The sequence below is a fragment of the Symphodus melops genome, assembly GCF_947650265.1.
Source record: "Symphodus melops genome assembly, chromosome: 11".
Taxonomy (NCBI): Eukaryota; Metazoa; Chordata; class Actinopteri; order Labriformes; family Labridae; genus Symphodus; species Symphodus melops.
The window spans coordinates 22,035,019-22,058,873 of NC_136701.1; the positions used below are offsets into that span (position 1 = coordinate 22,035,019).

General features: G+C 42.0%; 3 protein-coding genes across 7 annotated transcripts in view; 1 reads left to right on the forward strand and 2 right to left on the reverse strand.

The window, feature by feature from the left end:
- nyap1 (neuronal tyrosine phosphorylated phosphoinositide-3-kinase adaptor 1) overlaps window positions 1-4,844 on the reverse strand; it is a 31,819-nt gene extending 26,975 nt beyond the window's left edge. Inside the window, exon 1 of the mRNA XM_079356238.1 lies at window positions 4,259-4,844. The gene's annotated coding sequence lies outside the window, so the exon portion shown is untranslated. The remainder of the gene's footprint in view (window positions 1-4,258) is intronic.
- Window positions 4,845-6,265: 1,421 nt separating this feature from the next.
- mogat3b (monoacylglycerol O-acyltransferase 3b) lies at window positions 6,266-11,085 on the forward strand. 3 transcript variants are annotated; one of them, XM_079356241.1, is made up of 9 exons: window positions 6,266-6,746; window positions 6,838-6,967; window positions 7,318-7,408; window positions 7,609-7,716; window positions 8,302-8,372; window positions 8,801-9,005; window positions 10,090-10,264; window positions 10,408-10,592; window positions 10,667-11,085. In XM_079356241.1, the coding sequence occupies exons 1-9, from the start codon at window positions 6,739-6,741 to the stop codon at window positions 10,819-10,821; spliced, it is 1,128 nt and encodes a 375-aa protein (XP_079212367.1). In that variant the 5' UTR covers window positions 6,266-6,738; the 3' UTR covers window positions 10,822-11,085. The 3 variants fall into 3 exon arrangements, with proteins under 3 accessions (XP_079212367.1, XP_079212366.1, XP_079212365.1); XM_079356240.1 differs by having other exon boundaries at window positions 6,266-6,413; window positions 6,494-6,967; XM_079356239.1 differs by having other exon boundaries at window positions 6,266-6,967.
- Window positions 11,086-11,714: 629 nt separating this feature from the next.
- Window positions 11,715-20,513, reverse strand: srrt (serrate RNA effector molecule homolog (Arabidopsis)). Of its 3 annotated transcripts, none has more exons than XM_079356517.1 (20): window positions 20,452-20,513; window positions 19,864-19,982; window positions 18,848-18,976; window positions 18,619-18,765; window positions 18,247-18,435; window positions 16,593-16,762; window positions 15,726-15,910; window positions 15,526-15,657; window positions 15,285-15,441; window positions 15,043-15,188; window positions 14,896-14,957; window positions 14,727-14,805; window positions 13,663-13,848; window positions 13,384-13,554; window positions 13,046-13,199; window positions 12,754-12,947; window positions 12,451-12,601; window positions 12,268-12,360; window positions 12,073-12,175; window positions 11,715-11,951 (listed from the first exon to the last, which is right to left on the reverse strand). In XM_079356517.1, exons 2-20 carry the CDS (start codon window positions 19,980-19,982, stop codon window positions 11,876-11,878), a joined length of 2,643 nt encoding a protein of 880 aa, XP_079212643.1. In that variant the 5' UTR covers window positions 20,452-20,513; the 3' UTR covers window positions 11,715-11,875. The 3 variants fall into 3 exon arrangements, with proteins under 3 accessions (XP_079212643.1, XP_079212642.1, XP_079212644.1); XM_079356516.1 differs by having other exon boundaries at window positions 15,043-15,191; XM_079356518.1 differs by having other exon boundaries at window positions 12,062-12,175; window positions 15,043-15,191.
- Window positions 20,514-23,855: the final 3,342 nt, after the last annotated feature.

Consider the following 23,855-nt stretch of genomic DNA (forward strand, 5'->3'; position numbering starts at 1 on the left):
CACACATCATTACTCTTGACTACACACTGCAATGAAAACTGCATGCTGTAAGACGCTTACAAACCAGACAGAAAGCATTTAAAGGGAGAGCTTCGAATTTCGAACGCTCAATTTGTCCGTACACGTCGCAGACATCCTCCGGTCAGACGAGGGACACGCTTGTTTGACCTCCTTAAAGTGGGGAGCTCCCAGTCAGCCAATAGAACAGTGTGGCTGCGTCGGGAGAGTCCAAAATAAAACACAAACAAGTCGTGATCATTTGTTAAACTAGAGAAAATCTACTCCTTTAGCCGTTTTAAAAAAAAAGCTTGATGACATGAGTGAATAGAAAAGCACAATACCAAAAAGGACATTTTAACATGTTTAATCTGCATGTCTTTACGGTGTCAGTCATTTGGAGAAACAGCAGAAAAATCTCTACAGGCGTCTGTGTTGTTTACTAGACAGTCGATGAGGAAAGAGCCAGGAGAGACAGGAGACAAAGTGGGCTGACATCTAACAATGTCCAAGCAGGATTTGTACCCAGGACATGGCTGGTAAATGGCATGCCCTTTAATCAAGAAGCCACCAGGGAGGACCTTTACACATTCAGACTATTTATAACCCAACTCTGTGACTGACTCAAGTGCATGAAAAGTAGATGTGATCCACCAGAATCACCGGGCTTACAGTAAAACAAAAAGAAGAGGGCAACCGGGGACAGGATATCGATTTGAAGTCGCAGCAGTGAGGAATCCACACTTTTATTAAATAAAGGGGAAAAAACAAGTGAAGTTCTTTGAATTGACCTACATTAGGAGACAGACTGTTGAAGATTAAAGACCTCTTTTCTTACTTAGTAAAACAAACCATTATGATGTCATCCCAGGCTTTTAAGTTTATCTGGGTTTAGTCCTACTGAAAAAACAGGATGATATCATAGTGATGTCATCAGAGGTTAAAGGTGACCCAAGAGTTTATATCGAGGTGCATACTGGGATGTGTAGTCTAAAGCCTTGTATGTGACTACAGTCGGGGTGTGTCTGCAGTTTCACTTCCTGACTTCTTTCTGTCGACTCCAAGTCGCCCCAAGATATATGTGTATCAATTTATCTAAATATTCTGCTGATTCCAAAACATAAACATAAAATCATCATCATGCTTACTTTCAAATATAGTCTCAAGACGCCAGCCGACTCTTAGACACATAAAGAGGAATGTTAAATCTTGCCTTTTTTCATTCATCTCTGGGCAGATATATGTAACCTTCATCAGAATGGCGTTATCTGATGCCAGTACACATACAAATAAAATGACTTGTTGATGTTTTTTTAAAGAGGGGCTCTGGACTGTGATCTAGTTGATTATTTGTTTTTAAATGTAAATGTAAATAAATGTATTTACCGTTCACTGTTTGCAAAGCAGAAGGTTACAGGTTCAGATGTCTCGTTTTCTTTAACAGAAAGGCCGAGGCCGATTCAGTTTACTATGAATAAGAAGAGATCATCAGAGGTAAGAAGCCAGAGTATGGACTTATGTGAGATTTTTAACTATGACTGTCTGTCCATTGACAGATTACATGTTCTCAGAGAGTTACTCTATCACATCAACCTGTCTCTCCTAAAGGACTGTGAATTCTTTTTACCTTGAGTTTTAGATGCAGAAATGTGAAATGCAGTATGAGAGTAGAGGGGCAGCTGAAGCAGAGCTGTGACTTAAAAACACTCCTCTTTCCTGCTAAGAGAATTACCTCTGAGACCAAATCAGCTGATATTGCTCCACTGTGATCATCCGACGCCCGATGAAAACTTTATATCCTCGGCACCAAAAGCAGAGCTTAGAAATCCTTCAGTTTTCACCTGATAGCATCCCTGAACATCGCTCTCATGCTGCAGCACAAACAGTCTTCCTCCATCACTGCTGTTGCAATCTCTCTGTGACGGAGCTGCACCTGCTGTCCCCTTAAACAAATAACAACACACTGAAGCCAACTGCACATAAGCACGGTGCTATTGATTCTGAAACACCTGCACAGCTGGCCAGTAGTAGTATCCATTTTTATTATTTGTTTAAACCTATTGACCTGCTGCTGCTCAAACTCGGGGGAAAACAACCTGTTTGTGTGCTCCAGGAGGTCCACAGCAGGAAGAAGTAAATCCATTACTGATCATCCAGACAGGGGGATTGACCAGAGACATGGGCTTCAAATGTCAGAATCTGCCGTGTCTGTCACATATCCATCAGTCCCTGGTGCTCTCTGGCCCTGTGTGGGACTTCCCTCGCCCTCGCAGGGTCCAGCATGAACGTCCAATCTGACGTCTGAATGTCTCATCCTTTCTGGAATCAGAGCAACTGAATCATCCTCTTCCTGGAGAAACGCTCAGTCAGAATCCTTTCTCCTGTACTGAAAACTCTCCTCACTTTTAATTCTTTCCAGTAATCCATCACAACCATCAGCTCTGCCAACTTTTAATACCTCTTAGCCAAAGTCTGTGGTTGATTTTCACGTATCTAACCCCCTGATTTAGCACTCAAATGCTCCATTTAAACACATTGCATCCATTCCAACACAAACTGGCTGCACACAGACGTGCTGTTTCCTCCATTTAGCCACATTTCGGAACTAAATTTGGGATCTCCAGGTGAGCAGGGACAGCCAGCGACAGCTACTGCGAGTGCCGGTTTTCTTCTGCATTCGAGACACTCTGCACAGTGTGTGTAGCTCACAGCACTGCACTCAATGACCCCAAATTCATAGCTGCTCTCACCCATCCCATGCTCTCCTCTGTACCTGCACTAACATAAACAGAACAGCACCAAAGATACCATCCTGTTTGTCTGCATTTGTCAGCCTGTTAAAGCATGTAGAAAGAAAGACGATTGTCACATGCAGCTCCAAGGTCAAGCCAGACTGAATGGTAATTAGGGTTTTTTTTTTTTATTTCAGCTAAATCCCAGGAAAATGGTGGGCTAGTATGGCTCGTGCATTTTCTGTAACAGACAAATCCTCTTCATATTTAAAAACAAATGTTTCATATTCAGTTGGATTTGCAGATGTATGGTATTTGGCAGACATGTTATGGCCTCAGAGGGTTTTTGTTGTTTAGCAGATTGCCAATTAAATGACACCACTTCTCACTTTAAAATGAAAATGTCTTGTCAGTATAGATGTAGCATTTCTTGACAAGTAACGCAGCCTTTCCTAATTCTTCCAAGAAATACTGGAAGACACATTATAGCCAGTCAGGTAGAGAGATACCCACGGCAAACCTTTTCATTTCAGCAGCCTGATAACTGCTGTTTATCGATGTTTCTTTCAGCTTGTGGCGGAGTGGGGAGGAAGAAATCTCACAGGGTGTGTAATACACGTTTTTAGTGGCTGTCACGCCCGGATACAAAAGGGGGAATGAAACAGTGTTCACTAACCTTATGAGCACCTTATATTCACAGCCTCTCGACCTCTTTTGGATGGGCGTCTTAGTGAGGATGTGAGTTGGGATGCTGCGACGGTTTATCACATATCTTTAAAAACAATCACTCACACACACACACACACACACACACATCTGTGATGAACCGGCTCCCCTCACCCAGACGCCTGCCTCTCCTGCACCTCAAAGACGCGCCAACACATCCTCACCTGGCTGAACACACACAGACACACACACACGCACACACACACCTTAGCAGTGTATTCACCGCCCCATCACACAAGCACACAGCTCAGATCTGCTCTTTTTTATCTGTAAACATGCATGCAGATGTTTTCCTGCACGGCCTCTTCTTCCCACTGACACTGCTGCTGTGCTGCTGTGGAGGTATTTGTTTAATACCGTCGTGCATGTTCCAGCACCATGCAGTCAGCTGATGGAGGCTTGTTTATTGGTGAAATATTTATCAGACCTTGTCACGACTTCAACTTAAAACACGGGCTTTTGGGGGGTTACGCTGCGCGGCGGTCATCACATATCTGTAGTACATCTCGATGGTGTTTTGAGCTGGAAAAAAACGGGCCTTAAAGCCACCAATATGAGCTGTGAGGCTTCAAGGTTGAATAAATTCGCTTGTGGACGCAAAGCAGCTCACTGTCAACCTTGCATTTGATGAAATTTAGGCGGAAAACGCCGATCGGGCCCGAGGTTTTCCTCCGCAATCATCGCTTCTGCTGCTCATTAGGCATTTGAGCTATGACAGCTGCTTATGAAGGCGATGTGATGGAAGCAGCTGATGCGGGGATTTATGGAGCAAAAACACAATATTAATGAAGGTGTATTCCTACCTTAGTAACCGGGTAGCCTATGGCTGGCGCAAGAGGCAGACTGTGCCGATATCCAGAAGCCCTGGGCTCGTAAAAATCAGACAACAACAACACCACGCCGGTTGTTGATGACACAGCTGTCTTGGTAGAAGGGAGGGAAAGAAAAAAAAAACGCTTTCCCAGATGTGACAATTGACGTGGAGATGAAAAATCAGTTATTCAGACGTATATTACCGGAATGACGCCTTTTCTTGACGTGAAAGGTCTTCCATTTTTATGATAAACAGCGCACTGTGCCTACTACCGAGGCAGGCAGCTCGGTGTAGTCTGGCCGGTGTGAGATCTGATCCAAAACCATGATGCAATTCGATGCGACGTTACTAAATGTGCCTCTGGAAAACGCCATCCTGTTTTAAGGGCTTTCCATGGAGACCTCCTGTACGAGACCTCCGTAACATGCTCTGCAAGACGAAGAGAAAAAACCCCCACGTCAAAACAAAAATGCGCAGATATGAGCGCGCGGGGCTGGTTCACGCGCTGGGCATCCTCACTGTGTGTTTGCACGCATATTAATGTTCGCACAGGACTCCCTGACAGCAGCACAGGTGTTGTCTTTAGATGAGAAAAAAAAAAAAAAAAGCATCAGACGTTTTTTTTTCGTTCCAGCTGCTACGAGCTGCTATCTTCCTCTGGCTGTTATCAGCAGGGCGAAATGAACTATCCCTCCACGGCTCATATTTAGCAGCAGAACACTCATTTAATGTCCGCGTAGATTCATAATAAAGTGGCGGGAGTTTTTATTTACCTTTAAAAACAGTAGACTACTTTAATTTACCCAGAATGCAAAAACAAAGCCAAACTATCCCCTGTCATATGGGACATCATTGGATCTTCCTAGTGATGTAATAGGGGATAAAATAATAAGTGTAATGTAAGTCCATGAATTCCACAGAGATAAAGTAGGCTAAGCTCTCATTTAAATTTTAGGACATTTTGATTGGAATATATTTACATGAGCATTTGGTTCGGCTAAATTAAAGACAGCAGGGAGTAAATAAAGGGTGCAGAAGTTACTCGTACCATGGCCAACTACCTTAGCATGGAGCCTTACCTTTGTGTGTGTGTGTGTGTGTGATAAACTAGCCATCACATGGCTTGTGTGAGTCAGACACGCCCCCTAAAATCCACAAGCGATGTAAAGGTGAAGACAGCCGAGAGTGAAACGTCGAGTTTTAAAAACAGAGCGAGATTAGGAGTGTGTGCTCTCGGTCGACACACACACTTCTAATCATGTATCTGTATCAGAGCAATCACTGGACTTTAGAGCTGTGCAGCAGTGTGTCAGAGGTCAGGATGGGGGGGGGGGGGGGGGGGGGGGTCATCTCAGCCAACAGGTAAGGCATGTGGTGAAAGTTGAATCCAAATATTTCAGTGATCGATTGAGATTATTTTTTTCAGGCACTGGTAAAACACTTAAAAATATGGTTTGACCTGTAGGTGTCACATGGGGAGATCCAGTTTCTAAGACATGTGGAATCTATAAATAATTCACGAATGAAAGGATCAGCATGTATACGCTGCATCAAGCAAGGAGCAACACAAAATGTGTTGTGATGAACCTGTAGTAGAAAAGCTGTGATGCATGGTTTAAGTAATACTCATTTCAAATCGTGTGTTAAAAAAAAACCAAAACAGATTTATCTCCTGCATCAACTTGTAACATGTTGTTTGTTTTGTTTTCAGTACCTGCATGTTACATGAGCTTTGACAGCTCTTCTCTTTGGTATGAGGTTACATTCTGAACCGCCTCTATGCGGATATTTCACCTGCACAGGTGCCTTCATTTAAAGCAGCCTGATTAAACCTGCTCTCAGCACTGTGAGAACATGTACACACTACATTTGACTGACGTCTCTGTCGCCCTACCCTTAATTTTGTTGCACCTGTTAAGGCGGGACAACTTAAAATGCTACCATTTGATTGGTTGTCATGAATCCAGTGACATCAAGCTCCACCTATTTCCAGACTGGAATTCTAATGGCTCAGGGTTATTAACAACAACCATGCAATTACCCAGGCCTGAAACGCCACTTTTTTTTAATTGCATACATATTTATTTTTAAAAGCTGCAAAACGCCTGCCTGTGATGTGAATAGCATTTAGTAAAGGCTCCTTAGTAAGCCTTATTAGAATGCACACAATAGCAATATTTGCATATTGTTGTTATTGTTTCCTCTCTTTATTTTACATCTAAAGTCCTCCTTTTGTGCAGGCGTGAAAGGCTGTGCAGGAAGTGTCTACTGTAACCTTCATCAGAGATGGAGAACACTCTTCGATGAAACAAGACTGTGTTTTCTTTCAGCACACTTTGAAGAAGTTGCAGGAAAGACTTGCAGCTGAAGACTACCAGCACAACAACAAAGTGACACCTAACCATGTTGGCCACTAGAGTGACCATGAGCTGAAGAGACTGAGCACACTAACCCTGATGTGATCATTGAATGCCCTCGTGAGGACGCTGCACAGATCCGATCTATGAATTATCAGATGATAAACCTCTGTCATGTTTATCTCAGACTTTGCCTGCTTGTGTGTCAAAGTATCGGGGGAGTGGATTTGTTATCAGCAGCTTTACATGATCTGGTCAAAGTGCACGCTTCATGTTGTGCTTTTTCTCTGCTGGTGAATCTGCATCCATTTAAAGACCGCTTTGGATTAAACTCTAACCAGGTAAAGTGTTTGTACGTGGTAGTTAAAGTTGCTTGATCATGTGGTTGCTGATGATTTTAAGCTGAGGGTGTTTTGCAGTTGTACAGTCCTTGAAAGTTTCATTTGTAGAGTAGCATGAGTTAGTCACTTCATCGAGCAAGTTTCAAAAGCTCATGCTTTTCCCTAAAGGAAGATCACAAGCTGAAGTGCTGATCACTGATTCAATCTGAAATGTCACAGAGATATGTGTCGTACTTTTTTACATAACAGAACTTTAGATCTTTTCCTTTGCACCGACATTTTAACTTGGACTGAATGAAAGCACTGTTTTCAATGTGACTAATGCTGCATGTTGACTGTGTGGCCTCCAGGTTACAGGAATGACTAAGGAGAAGACTCAGTGGAAGGAGTTTTTGGAGGCAGTAAGTGTTCTGCAATGGGTGCTATCTTTTCTCTTCTTAGGTAAGATCTCAGCACAATCACCCTTTATGACCGTATAAAACACCACAGCAGAACACATGATGAACTATTACATTTGCAACAAGCTTAAATGTTCTTTCACAAGCTTTTTACTGCATCTGTAAAACTATCCTTATTGAAAATATGTCTTGTAACCCCAGCAAACATGAACTAAGGTGTTTATTAACCTGGCACAATTGCAGGAGTGGCTTGCAGCATCTTGATGGTGTATCTGATGTTTACCTCGCTGTGGCCCCTCCCTACTCTCTACTTCATATGGCTGGTGATGGACTGGCACACGCCTGAAAGAGGTAAAGGACATGACATTATTCATGCACCTAACTAACTTTATTGTAACAACAAGCCCGATGTGCAGCGTGTTCACACTGATGAATTGACTAAATTGTATAAAAGAAAAAACTCAGTATGTACACTAATTGCTTTTTTGAGTTTATTTTGCTGAATTACTATATTTTCCCATCATGCATTCTGTATGTATGCTTGCATGTATGTATTGGGTTTTTTTTTTTGGTTCAACATTTTTATTGATTGATTAATCAGATGGCCAATAAATATCAGCCAACATCAGCAAAATCCATTGATTATCTGCTCATTTTATTGTAGTTGTGCACTGATATTATTAGATTTATTCACCATTCAAAAATGTCATTTAAGTATCATTGTATTACTCTAGAAATTCTCTTTCTGGCTGTCTGTTCTGTTTGGACTTAATGTTGTCACTTTTTCTGTTTGAACAAACGTCATACTTGATTTTATCAGAGCAGAAAACAGAATTATGCAAACAAGAAAATGATATACGTCATGCTGTTTGCAGAAAGTATTTTGGGACAAACAGGGACACATTCAGTATCAAAGATTCCTAATGTCTCCACCAGGGGGCATCAAGACACAATTTGTGAGGAGGTGGAAAGTTTGGGAGCACCTGAGAGATTTTTTTCCAATCAAGGTAAGTTTCCCTTTGATTCTGAGTTGGTGTTTTTTTTTTTTTTAAATAATCTGATCTGATGAAAGATTGTTGGCGTCCATGAATATTAAAGCGACTTAATGTTTAATACAGCCAGGATATGAAACATCCCGAGTCAAAGACATGTAATCCTTCCAGTCGTTAAATCCTGGTTTTATTGTTTGAATGAGGCAGATACAAAGATGTTGGCAAAACATGTTGGAGATAAAAAGGTTTGATTTATATTGTTATCATCAGCGCTCTCAGTCAAACTCCAACAGAAACCACCAACATGAAGTATTTATTTTATTCTGTCATTCAAGGAACTAACAGAAAGTCAAAGCAGTAGATTTTTTTAATGGCAAGCAGCAGAGACTGATTTTGATTTTTAAATGACTTCAGCCTCTCGTCTTTTTGTTGCTCCTGCTCAGTTGGTGAAGACAGCCGAGCTGAACCCAAACAAGAACTACATATTAGGGTGTCACCCTCATGGGATCATGAGTGCTGGAGCCTTCACCTGCTTCAGCACGGAGAGCTGCGGCTTCACCGACATGTTTCCTGGAGTGAAGGCCTCCCTGGCTATACTGGCTGGACTTTTTAGGCTGCCGCTCTTTAGGGAGTACATCATGTGTGCAGGTATTTAGAACCTCTTTACTGTTGACATTTTCCCCATAACATCATTGGTTGATTAGCATCTCAAACTTAAGGCATCTCACAACAAAACGAGTGCAGTCTTGTGTTGACCATCTTAATCAAATTGGCACTATCTTTACATTTAGAGACCATTTTAGACTCCTTCATCTCCTCACGCTGTTATCATTATCGTTCTCAACCAGGACCAAGACAAGTGATCCCACGACGCCTGTTTTAGTCTCCCATCGATTTTAAGATCTTACTGCTGACCTCCAAGGCTCATCATGCGGCCTCTCTCCGTGTTGCATGTCTGACCTCTCTGTCACATAAGAGCCAGTATTCTGCCTGGGATCTTCGATTAGAGGTCTTTTTTTTCTTAATGTGTTTCTGAGGCTCGGCTGGAGCACAAACGAGCTGCCTGAGGAAATCAGGTCAGCACACTGTGACCACTTCTAAATCTCTTCTTAAAGCATACTCTTATCAAAGAGCTTTAGACCACCCTGTGGTTTTACTGGTTTTATTTGCCTTGTTTTTAACTACTTCTCTGCTTTATGTGCGTCTGTTATTTGTTTGTGAGCAACTTGAGAAAACAACTCAACAATTTTTGAAACCTATTTCAGATATAATTTAAGTGTAAATCTAGTTGTCGTTGTGTGAAGGAGATCCAGAATGCAGAGAGACAAAATATTTATAGGGCAATATATCATTGTCATGAATCATGTGAGGAAATGATCTAATATTACTTTTTTTTTTTTTAAACTCACCACTTCATGACTCCTCATGATGGAGCTGCTGACATGGATCAGGATGGGCCTAACATGAATGGAAGTGAAGAAGAAAACAGGAGTATAATAAGGAAAAAACATGATTGTGATTGGCTCATGTTACATCAATTTTCACACAGCTGCTGTACCGTAATGTTATTGTAGGCCATGTATCGTGTCCCATTATGCAGCCCAGACCTTGATGCATAACGTGTTTTCTCAGCTCCTTTAACACAAGGACATTTTGGAAGTTTCTTGTCTTAAAACAAAATCACCTCCTGCAGAAGTTGACCTTCACTGTTTCTATACTGTCTTAATATCAGGACTTTATCCCGTCAGCAAGCCGAGCCTTGCCTACCTCCTCTCACAAAGAGGTACAGGAAACGCTGTGGTGATAGTGATAGGGGGCGCTGCTGAGTCTCTGGCCTCCTCCCCTGGAGTCAACACAGTAGTCATGAAGCAGAGAAAAGGATTTGTCAGAGTGGCTCTTGAGTTTGGGTGAGAAGACTTCTTCAAACACATAAAATCAGTGATCAAAGTGTGTTTGCATACTCACATGTCACACACACACACACACACACACACACACACACACACACACACACACACACGTCAACATAATCTCTGCTGATGCTCCACAGGGCTGATCTGGTGCCCGTTTACTCATTCGGGGAGAATGAGCTCTTTCGGCAGGTGATTTTCTCAGATGGCAGTCTGGGTCGGAGGTTACAGGATTTGTTTAAAAAGATTATGGGTTTTGCCCCGTGTCTATTTGTTGGCGAGCGCATGGCGTTCATGCCCTACCAGACTCAAGTCACCACTGTGGGTGAGTGTTTCATTATTCTGTGGAACAACATTACTCACTGAGCCAACTCTATCCTGACGCGCTGCTTCTTCTAGTGGGAAGTCCAATCTCAGTGCCAAAGCGTGCCACACCTACTGAGGAGGAGGTCGACCACTATCATAAACTTTACATGGAGGCTCTGACAAAGCTATTCCACGAACACAAAGTCAGCTGCGGACTCCCTGAGAATCACAAGCTTCAGATTATTTAGATCTGACAGGGGAGACATAACAGTGGCTGTGTTTCCTGTATTGCTTTTGTAAGAACTGATGGGGTGATGAAAAGGATTAAACTTACTCCAGTCCCCTGGGTTTGTGTTCATGCAGCAGGTTCAGTCTGTTGACAGTATTTAACATTTAACACAATTATACAACAGTGACAACTTTGTTTTATTTGCACGAGTTTAGATTAACTACATCTAGACTACTTTTGATAAATATTTGTGAAGAAACAAATAAACTTGTCTGTCAAAGTGTTTGATTCTGCTCATAGTCTTCATAGATGAGACGCTGTCTTTAAAGATTCATATTCAGCAACTCTTTTTTTAAAAAGTTGTGGCTGAGTTTTTATTGCAGAAATAGGTTTTTAAAAATAGGGATTATTACTTTTACTAAAAAGAAATCTGAATATTACTTGTTAGCAGAACGGTGTAATTCAGTGTTTTAACCACTAGAGGGAAACCACTTAACTCTCCTCAAGAATTATTCTACCAAAGATTAATACTCACAAATTTGGACAATGACGAACAGAACACGTTCCAGGAGATCAGTGCACAACATGTCATTTATATTTGTCATGTCGAGCTTCAGATTTATCTTTTGAGAGTCTAACCAGCTGATAATGTTTGTAGAATTCCTCCGATCTGATCAGCTTTAAGTCAAACTGATTTTTTTTTAAGTGTGTGAGGACTCTAATTAAAGACAGTGTTAAGTGTTCGGAGCACTAAGTCACATTCACCCTTCTACACACACTGAGTGCAGAGGTATCTACAGTAAGAGCCTGTTTAAAAGCTTCCACACAATCTGTGAACATGTCACAGGTGCATGTGAGGTGGGCATTGAACCGCCAACCTTTCAATGGAAAGACGACCAACCCAAACCTCTCTGAAGTTAGATTATAACTTTATTGAGGAACCAGTTCACATGAGAAGTTTATTCTAGTTGCACAATAATGACAAAATTATATTTAAGAAAAGAAATAATCTAATCACTACAAAAAAAACCAAACATGACACTAATCGAGAGCGAAGACGGAGAGGGAAGCTTTTAAAAGAAGTCCATATCATCTGGTGCATCCAGGTCTCGATATTCGATGATGTTGCGGGGGTCTCCTCGTGACATTCTTCAGACAGGTTGTGGTACCACGGGAGGGAAAGAAGAGACATGATCATTAAAAACCTGCTCCAAACTTATTTCATAGCTGAGAATGGAGAAAATAAGAATAAGACGTACAGTGGTCTCACCTGATGTTGCGTGGCTTCCCCAGGTAGCCACCCTGTCCCCGGAAGTTGTCATAGTTACCTCTTCCCCCTCCTCCATATTGGTTGGGGGGGTATTGGGGACCACCTGTTGGGGGGGAAATAAAGACTCAAAATCAGATTAAGAAGAACTGTTTTACTCCCAGCCTGAGAGATAAACAGTACAGTCAGTGAACGCACCTCCGTAGCCCATCAGTGGGGGGCGAGGTTGCCCAAAGCCCATTGGACCCTGAGGACCTTGAGGAGGGAACGGCATGTTGGGAGAAAGCAAACCTGTAACAGACCAAAAGATAAAAGTCTACTTTTAAAACCGCTCCATCCCTTGGGGTCTGTATCTGTGTGAAACGTTGCCTCGAGCTCGACCTGGGCCTGGAAGAGGAGGAAGTTTGATCTCCGGCAGGGACGGTCTCTTTGCGTCCATCAGGAAATTGTTGAAGAATGTCACTTCTTTTTTCACTTCCTCAATTTTGTCGCCGTGTTTGTTCAGGATGTGCTTCCGGACAAACTCTGGACCCTTGAAATGATTTCAAACGAATTTCAAGTTACTCAAGAATTACAAAACCTCTCAGAACAACCGAAAAAGAGACAAAGCTCTCTCTCCTGCTAAACAGTCATGGAATCATGAGAATGTGTTTTTACTGTCTCGAGGGATTCGTATGCACTTACCTTAAATTTCTTGCCGCTCAGCGGGCAGAGCCACTTGTCCTTCCCCAGCTCTTGAGTGTTGGCGGAGACAAACTTCTCCACCTCTTCCTCAGGATCTTTGCGGCCCATCTTGGCCGCCTCGTCTTCGGACAGGATTTCTTTTAAGCTGAACAAAGGACTCAGCTTCTCCTCGGTCACCTTCTGCCACTGTTGCACTGTTCGGAGACGACAGGGGGAAAAAAAAGCACGACGAGGTGTGAAGGAGTGTGAAACGGTCGATGAAGCAGTCAACGAATAAGAGACTGACGCTGACCTTCTCCGTGTGCGATGCGGTTGGGAGGGATGGGCCCGCGAACGTGGATCATGCCGCAGCGATTGGGCATTTCATCCTCACTGGGGTATTCACACGTGTTGTAGTAGTCAATCGAGTGCACAATTCGCAGATACAAGAGCAGCCGATCCAAAACCTGAAGGAGGGAGATGGAAAAGGCATTTTTACTTGACTAAATCTGCCACAGTTTGTCCACGACACAAATAAATCAAAAAATAATAAATCAAAGATGCAACAGCAGAGAAAAGACTGTAAGACATTATTTTAGGAAGTGCGCTGCATGTTCATTCATATTTAGAACAATTGTGACAAAGTCAGACCGTGGCGAGCTTCTCGTCCCTCTCCACGGTGGTCTCGGCAGGATTTCCCTCCTTGGCGTTCTCCTCAGATTCCATCCCGCTCCCAGAACCGAGCAGCTCCTCCTCCTCAGCGCTCACCTCCTCGATCAGGTAATCTGTGATATTCTTCAGGATGGGGTTCTGAGCTGGCCGCTTAAGAAAAATAAATAAAAAAACACATGGATGAAAACTTCACAGTAAGACCCAAAGAAAACAATCTGTGTGTGGGAATCACAAGTCAGAGTGAGAACAGCACGATACCTCGGCCCTCTGCGCCTCCTCCTTGATGCTCCACAGCTCCCCCTTCTCGTCCAGGGCGTGGATGAGTTTGGCAGCCAGCTTGATGTCATTGCGGAGCACCTGCTTGTGCTGAGTGATGCCGTTAACATTACGCACCCTCCGGGCCAGGTCCCTGTTCACCCCTGGTGCGAGTTCACAGTCTCTCAGCTGTGAAGAGTGAAGCAGACTTTAATGGCCTCTACTGATATTTAGCAGATTTCACTACTAATAAAGACGGGAGCAATAACCATCAGAGGCTCCCCCTGAGTGCAACATGTTTTAAATACGTGCTTTCAAAGCAGCTCTGTCTCCCTTAGTAGGACTCCCTGAATTTCCCTCGGGATCAATAAAGTATCTATCTATCTATCTATCTATCTAGGATCAGTTTTTATTGCCAAGTATGTTTACATATACGAGGGATTGTTCTTGGTGTAAAAACAGGCTGAACTAAAAAGTACTTAAATACAATGAAATATGAGAAGTAATTACCAATATAACCAATTACAAAGAGAACGTATTTCATTATGATGACTGTAAAGTCTGGTATAAACAGGAAGTTGCATTAGTACATAAAAGGCTGTCAGGTTTGAGGGGTCTCTTGGGGGGGAATAAAGGTTTGAAGTGTCTTGCAACATTTGCATCACGTTCATCAAAGTCCAAACATCAAGTGTCTGAGCAGCTCTATTTATGATCATCTGTTTTCAACATGTTTACAATCCTGCTGGTACGGTAGTTGAGCTCGTAGCTTATGTATGGAAACGCACAGACCAACTCATCGAGAGCTGGTCTGCTGCTGGTCACTTGTTGTCTCTAACAAGAATCTGATGTTTATTACCGCCTTTTCTTGAAACGCTTGAATATGGCCTAGTAAGGGAGAAAAGCTGTAAGTCGTGCTCCTCATCCACAGAGGCCTCGACCTCCAGAGCAGTCAGCCCGGGTTCCAAATCCAGCCTGTGTCATTCCCCACTTTCTCTCCTCAAAGTTTCTGACCATCCTGTCTCTGAATTAAAGACCTAAAAAGTCATCGTTAACGAGGGCAAACTTACTCGAATATTCTGCAGGTTCCAGCAAACCTCTTTGATGTTAACGCTGCGGTCGAACGTCACCCAGCAGCGTCTGAAAAACCTGCAACAGCACGCTGTCTATTTTAGGACTTTTCTGTATTCACTTTAGGGTAAGACTTTTTTTTTTGAAAGGGGGGGGGTCTTTACCAACCTGCGCTCTGGATGAGGGTCAGACAAGCAAACGCGCAGAAAGCCAGGGTACCGCCGGCAAAGCTGAGAGAAGAAACCAAGAAATAATTCAGTTAATGCTGTGTGTGAGCCTTCATCCTGGGCTTCAGGCAACTTGTGATCCACTCACGGCTATAATCTCAGCCTTGGAAATGGTGGGGGCGATGTTCCTCATGAACAGGGAGCAGGTCCTGTGCAGAGGCCGCGGCCTGGGAGAGTCGTCTTTGGGCTTCTTTTCTTCTTTCTTGTCCTCTTCTGCGTTCTCCTTCGGTGTCTCTTCTGTGCGACGAGATCGGGGAGAAGTCTTTGAGCGGCACAAACAAAGACAGACGCTTTAAGACGATCAGAACACGTGTAAGTTCATTCCTTTACCTTCCCCTTCTTCCTCCTCCTCCTTGTCTTCCTCCTCCTCCTTCTTGGCAGGTTTGTCAGAGCAGTTGGAGTTTGAGTCTGAATCAGAGTCAGAGTCACTCTCCGAGGCGCTGCCTTCATCATCGCTGTCTCCACTGCGCTTCCTCTTTCTTCTTGGCTGATGAATAAAGATCAAACGATCAGAGCTATTTGATTCATCCGTGTCTCTTCAAATCAACTTAATCATGAAAACACTGTTTACTTTTTTGGGTTCATGCGAGGGGTCTTTGGCGTCTACTTTCTCGGCCTCTTCCTTCACGTCCTCCCCTTCTTCTTCTTCTGCTGCTGCAGCAGCTGCCGCAGCTTTCTCTGGGCTGGCACAGTTGCTCTCCTCCTGTGGAAAAGTTTACCGTCATCACCGAGCTCAGAGAACCCTGAAGAGATGCAGGGAGCAGAACAAACCTTCTCATTCTTGTCTTTCTCCCCTGACGGTTTACGGTCAGCGTCTGAGCCTCTGACGTCTTCTCTCTTCGGAGGGTCAACGGCCCCTGAAAGACACGCGGACTTCTCCCGCTCGTCCTCCTCTTCAGACGGCAGGTCCAAGATGCGAAGATCGTGGTCAGTACCTCCCTCCATCTTTATCACAGCTGAAAGCAGGAAGGTCGGCACAAGTTAGAAAATATTCATCTGACTAATAAATAAGAGTTTGATTGACAAAGGACAAAGCCTCCCTGTAACCTTGGTAACTCGCTCGCCCGTCTGCGTGTTTGTGAACGAGAGCTGAGAGCTGCTGACTGACATCATTTTGAACAGCATGCATAGAAATAAACGACATCATCCTGATTATACTGTTAAACAATCCGGATCTTTTAAATCTGAGATACAAGCTCTGAACTTCGACATCTTCATTTGTCTGACACTCCAAAACAACAGCAGCTCAGACTTTTTACGAGTAAAGGCCTTTAAGAGGGAGCAAAACTAAGAGTGTATGAAAACCTCTGCAGCAGCCAGCGGCATGAAAACGTCCCGAGAAGGCTCAAATAAAACGAGATGCTGCAGCACAACCGATGTCACTGAGGAGAGTCGTGACAACGCGTCTCCCTCTGAACACCTGCAGGCCACACTCACGACACCAACATGAGCCGCGGAGAGCCAGTTCAGATCGGCCTCTCGTTTGTCAATCTCATGATGCAATCGTCCACAGATTTAAAAAAGGATAATTTGACTGTCTGGTTAAATCCAGCAGACTCACGTGCTCGAGTAAGGCTTTGTTATATGTTTAAAGGAAACAACCAGCAAGTCTTTTTGAAATCGATTCTGAGGCCTCACCTGCGTCCAGAACCTTGATGATGGCCGGGGTCTGTTCAATGTCCAGGGAGACGTTATCAAACCAGCCGTTCTCTATCAGGAACATGAAGACATTGAGCCGGTTGTGCAGGGCGCTCTGAGCCTCGGCCTTCAGCCTGCTGGACTCGTCTGGGTGATACTTGGACCTGAACCTGTGTCCGGAGTTTGGGTCCACAAAAAAGTGGGGAGGGAATGACGGGAAGGGAGGGGGTCGGGATGAACGGGATGGAAAAAGTTAGAAAACAAATTCGTGTTACATATCCATGTGGTGTCAGAAAATGGCTCTGGGAAATGTGGTGTATTTGCATTTTAAAATGTCTTTTTACATATTATAATGTCATTGCTTGATGGCTGAGTTGTGTGCATGGAAAAGTTACAAATTGCAAATGGAGTGACTATACAGACTGGAGTGAATAAGGTTGTGATTTCAGTCTTTCATTCAGTCTATGCCATGTTTGGCCTGGTGATTTATTTCGACAATTATTGCCATGTGAGAGATTAACTCACCAACAAATTAAAGAGAAAACCACAACAGAGAGATTATGAAAATGTAGCATTCACATTCAAAATATCACATTAGAAATGTTGATCATTGAGTGGACTACAGTTACCTTTCGCTCTGCCAGTTTATTAACATATAAATACAGAGAGGGGGGTCTCTTCTGTGAAACTGTGCTCCACTTCACCCCAATGGTGTCTGTACACACAAATTCGGTTTTGATCCGATTATAAAAAAGAAAATGGTAGGAAAAAAAGCATTTAAAAAAAAAAAAAAAAAAAAAAAAAAAAAAAGTCTCCGCGCGCGATAGTGTACTCGACTGTCTATCTAAGATCCCTGGTACTGTGAGTCTAAGAGCAACTGCATTGTGCGCAGTGCTGCCCTTGCTGTCTAAGATCGATTGTTGCTGATGCGCTCCACTGTTTGTCCTCGTAGTAGTGCGAATGGAGGGAGGGGGGGAGGGAGGAGGGGAAATTGGTTATGTCAAGCAAAACAACATTGCATGGTACCTGTGAAATAAGTGTAATAAGCATTAACAGGCAGTATACAACTTTGCACTTTGTAAAAGTTTAACAGCCAAAGAAAATGAAAGAGAAAGAAAATCAACCCAAACAATCAGAGCAAGCTTTTTGGAAAGAAGGAAATTTACTCTGAGTGCTGCAGGACAAAGGAAGAATGCAGGGAACGCCTTCTGTCCCAGCGAGGTCAATGACAATAAATACAATCAGGAAAATGTGCTGTGAACTTGGGTTGAGATTCTTCTTCTGTACATTTAAATACTGTAACAAACGAGACGTTAAAGCCTGGTCCTCGTGCATGGCTGTAGCTACCAATGGGTCCACTTATTAAGAACATGAAGGTGGACTATAATGTTGCCATGGTAACTAGCACATGTTTTTTTCTTAAAACACTATAGGTATAAGTAATCTAAATTACCACGAGACACCCATCATAGGCATGAACTGTTTAAAAACATAATTTTAGAAACAAACAAGTAGTTTTATATTTAACAAATGAAAATGAAACTTGAGCCAAAGACGAGATCATGTAAAACGTAAGTGGAGATGAAAATCAATCGACTAAATGACTGTTATAAGAGAAGAAAGAGCAGCTAAATAAAAACGACTGAGATCGTACCACTCCTCATCTTTGTGAGCCAAAAAGAAGTCCTGCATCTGCTGGCGGCGGAAGTCGATCTTGTACTCGTTGTAGCGTTTGACAGCCTCAGTCTCGTCCACAGAATCATCCAGTGACAGTAGAAACTCTTTAAAGGTCTTCATTATGGGAGGGGGGGGCCCCAGATCCATGTCATGGATGTTGCCCAGTCTAAAGGAGGAGAGACGAGTCAGACGCGTTTTTATTGTCGTACGATATCAGAACAGAAAACTTTCGAATCAATGATTCCACGTGGATTCGCTCTGATAGAATCTAGAATTACTAGAAACTTTTTAATTAAATAACTGAAGAATTGAAAACAACGGCTGCCTCAGCCCTGATTTCATCTCTCACCTCGCCTGAATGGGGATACCATGATGTGGCTGCATGAGGTGCATGTCAGGATGGCCCCAGTGCTGTGGTGGACCATAACTTGGACCTCCAGCACCACCATAACCCACGTCGTATCCCCCACGATAAGGGTCTCCACCATGGTCATCCCTGCCAGGGCCAAGTCAAAGACCATGAGTAACAGTAAATACAAGAAACACACACTGAGCATTTCTCATCACAAGGCTCTCACCAGTCTCTCCTCATGCGTTTCTGTTGTGGACTCATGTCGTGTCGGGGCGGGGAGAACCTCTCTCTACGACCTCGGTCATAATCCCGATACTCTCCACGATTACGCCGTTCCCTACCTCTGTCCCACTCCCTAAAATATTTAAGGGGAAAAAAGTCAGAGGAAGGTAAGAATCACAACACAAGATGTTTCATCATCTCAAAACTCAGCTGCATAGAGAGTGTGCAGTAAGCAGCTTTATTTACAGCACTGACAGCTCTTTACTGGAGATTATTTATAAGATCAATATTTGTGTTTGACGTTTCCCCGGATGTCAACACAGCAGGATTATGTATGTACTGCATGTATGTATGAATAGATGACATGCAGGACATTTACATTAAACAACCACTGTCCCCCCTCCCTCCAGATATAATATACCCCATACAAGATTTAGAAGCCCCCTATATGACTCAGAATAAACAAATTGCAAATTAAACCTGTGCAATTAAAAATAGACTCATTAAAAAAATGTACATAACCTGTGCAGGAAAAGAACAATATATGTTCAGGAGCCTTAGAACAGTTTTAATCAGGCATTAGTATATGTTGATCTTCTGAAAGTGTTTGTTGTTTATGCACTAACAGCAGTGTTCAAGGTGTGAAGACAGACATTAAACAGTCAATGCAGACATTAACTCAATATCACATCTGGCGAAGGTGCATTTAGTCAGCTTCATGGAATAAACTACCTGCTGATCTGAGGTCTGTAGAAATGTTTATTTCTTTTAAAACATTACTTTTCTCTCAAGCCTTTGGCTGCTCATTTATCTTACTCTGTTTTGTTTATTATATTTAATGAGTTTGTGTGTTTATCTTTGTCTGCTGTAGAGCACATTGGGTGCTGTACAAATCAAAATGAATTGAAGCAGGTTAAAAATGCAGATTAAAGTGATTGTCATGAAAGTGTCCACAGTAGGTCCTTCAGGTTGAGATGGGGGTGTCTGCATGGTTTTACTGAGTCCTCGGGGCTCGCGCACCTGTCGCTCCAGTCGTCTCTGCGTCGCTCCTCTCTCTCTCTGGACCGATCATAGTCACTCCTCTCCCGTCGAAACTTGTCTCTCCTCCTGCGATCGTACTCATCATCGCTGTCCCCCATCTGACCAACACAGACACAGGGTTTAAAAAGAAGAACTGGAGTTGAACACTGAGATGTATGTAACATGAAAAAGGAATAACATTTACTGGCATGGCCTGCTAACACAGAGAACAATTAAAAGTAGTTTAACACGCCATGTCTTTTGATTTGCACACTATAAATGTGTAATTTGTATTCATGACATATTTAGTCTGAACTATTTTTGCATGTGAGTCCAGAGGAAATCTTTTCAAGAAGAACCAGCTAAAAAAAAACCCAGCTAAACCAGAAACCAGCAGCTTGTTTGTTGTTAGCGAGGATGCTAGCTTGGTTAGCTCAGAGCTAACATGCTAGGAGAGCTAACTCCACATTAAAACATTCCTGTACGTCTTGTAAGGTATAACTTGTTTTTAACACATAGAGAAGCAGCTCTGGTGCTATTTTTAAAAGACATGGGTGATGAAATGTTTTTAAAGTGGCACATTTGTACCGTAGTTATTTTCCTCTCTCTCTCGTGTGCCCCCTCTCTCCGACTTCCGCTTCTTTTTCTTCTCTGTTTTCTTTCTTTGTTGCAAGCAAACAACGCAACGACGCGCTGTCGCCACGAGTGGTCATAAATGAGAACTACACTTTTATTCGTTTTTCCTTTCAATGTATAAAGCCTATTTATTAGGCTATTCTTAATATGCTTCCCTCATACTTGTGTAACTGTAATCATGCTAAAAGAGCTGGCAGCTACAGTCTTTGCTCCACGACCCAGACACAAAAATGTTTTTATTTTTGTTATCCATCCCCAAAGGGTGCTTTGAAATGGAGGAAAGAACTGGAATCTCCTGCAGGATTAACTGTGTCTGTGTCTTTTTTTTTTTTTTTTTTTTTTTAATGGTGCTAACTGTAAAAGTATAAATAAAATTGAAAATATCAACAAATAAAATACAGATAAACAAAGGTACAATGATAAAGATGTGCATTCAAAACAACAGATTGGTGAAACCACTTGTTTAATATCGAAAATACAAATAGTAAAACCCCTGTCTGTGCAATATTGTGATTTTGTATAAATCGCTTATTTCTTAAAACTCTATGCTTTGTTTGTGACTTTATCTACTCAATACTGTACATTTGTTGTACTTTGTTGATTAATAATATTTGATATTTAAGCTATTCATATATTTCTGTCTGCTATTACGTATCAGAGCAAGTGAAAAGCCCAAATCTCCCCACGGGGAGTAAGAAGGTATTTCTGATTCTGATGTCTGCTTAGGGCTTCCTTACTAGTTAAAGTTAGTTTGAACTGAGTTCTAAATGTGCACAGGGTATTCATATCTTTGTTATGGCTATATGAAATCATAGACTGTGATACATTCAGTTGTTTAAAGCAGATCAGGTGTTTATGTGATGATGTGAAAATAAGGGTCACAGAAAGTGATTGTTATTAGAATGAGGATTTTAATAGCTGAAACTCTCACACTACATTGTTTGTCATTTGTTATCCAGGAAACGGTTGACTTTATTCTTTTTGGGGCTTTTCTTTGTCCTTCCTCTGTAGCGTAACTGTTGTCTCATATAATCCAGCATGACACGGGGCCACAGCTGAGTAGACTGTGCTTCATTCTCCAGGATAAAAGCTGAATCCAGGTCTTCAGGGAAGGTTTGGTCCTCCCTGGATCCAAAGGTGAAGTCTCCTTCAGGTCCTCCATCGCCCTCCAAAGGACCGACGATGAGGTGCCTTGGGAAGGGCCGGTTAAAAAACTCCTGCAAATATGTGAAAAAAGGAAAACGCACAAATGAAAAAGAAAAATGATCTCAAGGATCTATTCTTTTGAAGAAGGGGTTCCTCCACATTTTATGTTTCCTTAAGATGGGAGACATATGCTAACAAAAAGTGAACTGATGATTGCTGATTATCAGACACAGTCCAAGACATCAGGCGCTCATCTCTGGAGAGAATCCACCTTTCATAACTCAACAAGTCTCAAACCTGAGAATTTGTGATAATACCTCTGCGGGTCGTTTTCAATTATTTTATGAAAAAAATATTTATTTTCACTAGGTAGATATGGTGAGCGCATCACATCATTTATCAGCTCAGAGCTTGATTTTAACTTCAGGAATATATTATGTTTGAGCAATGTGTTGCTAAATAGGTTGGTTAGAAATGTATTTAAAATACAATCAGCTGGTAGAAACAATCATTGAATAGAAAGAAATAGTTCAGGACATTTACAGTATGGAACAACCTAACTGAGACACACCAACAAAAAACAATTTTGAACTTCTGAGATGTTAAAGTTGAAAATATTTATCTGTAAAATGAAGTGTTTATTGTCCTACCTAGACTTGTTAAATGAGGGACTAAAAATCCAAACTGAACACACTCTTACAAATGGGAATCAAAACAAATAGAAAATACAGTGTTTTTTGAATGCTGAGGACACAAATGTGTCTTTGACTAAATACAAAAACATTATGACAATCAGGCACATTTAAAACTCGACTTTTATTGAGGCGGAGAACCAGAGGTGACCGACTCTGTGAAACAACCTCCCTGAGGAGGTCAGGGTGGGGCGCTCTTTGTCCTAATAAACACATTTTTATAGATGTGCTCTCGGGGGATTTATTGTTTGAGCGTGTTTGAATCCTTCAATCAATGCAGATTTTTATTCCAAACTAAGACGGTATATTTGTACTGTTATCTCTTTTGCTTTTTTTATTTCCTTCATCTGTTTTTGGTTTAATTTGTTTCATCTTTCATCTTTTGGTATTGTTATTCTTTTACAATTTTATTTCCCTTCATCTTAAATTGTATTTTTTGTTTTGACATGGTTTTATTTCATTTGTGGAACTCCTGTTGAATAATCACACTTTTTTTGTTTTTCAAGCTGTTGAAGCTGTCTCTCTTTGAAAACTAATGACTACTTCTTTTCTCCCAAAAACTGGATTTTCAAAAATCATAATAATACATCAACAGTAGATGAAGTTAATCATTGGATTTTCAGTGATAAAGGTAAAAAAAAGAAACTGGTACTTTACCTTCTTGTAGTCTTGAGGAGTTGCACATGAATGCATCCTGACCAGTAAAGAGACGGTAAAGAACAGTAAGAAAGACGACCGCAGCACAGAGGAGAATTTCTGCAGAGATCCAGACATGTCTCCAGAAAACAAGACAAAAGTTCAAATCTGTCCGGTGTTTCCAAACGCCCCTAACCCTTCTTTACAAAGAATGACCTGGAGGCTTGTTTGCTTTAAGGGAATCATTTATGTGATGTCGTCCACATCTTTTGCACTTCCTGCACGTGGAGCATTTTGCATATTATCTTTGTTTTTCCTCAGTTTGCATTGAACAAAGTCAAAGAAACATAGACTCGTTACCTCACAGGCTTTCATCAGCTCTCACCGAGGCAGCGCTCGGTCCAGAGTTTTGAAAAGGCTCAAATATGAATTGTCTTTTCTCTGAAGCAGCAGGTGAGGATATTTCATGCACGTTAAATAATGACTGAAAAGAACTGAAGGGATTAAGAGGAGTGAATTAGACAAACACAGGAAGTCTTAATGAATCATACGTCCCACACAAACCACGTCTAACAAGCCGTGTACGCTGTATGCACAGCAGTGAATACTCAAAGTATTAATATTACATGCTGCTTTTTTAATGTATTTAAAGCTACAGTGAGGAGTTATTAACTGAGCATGAACCTGACTGAATGTAATACTGACACCTCCACATGACCTACTAAAGTAAACTAGACCATCAGTGACATATTGATTTTCTTTGTCTTCAATAGAGAAAGTGTCCTAAACGCCTGTTTACACAAAGCCTGTTATAAAACCAGACAAATATTTTAATTGGATTTTTACTTGATTGATCCCCGAGGGGAGATTAGGGGGTTGACA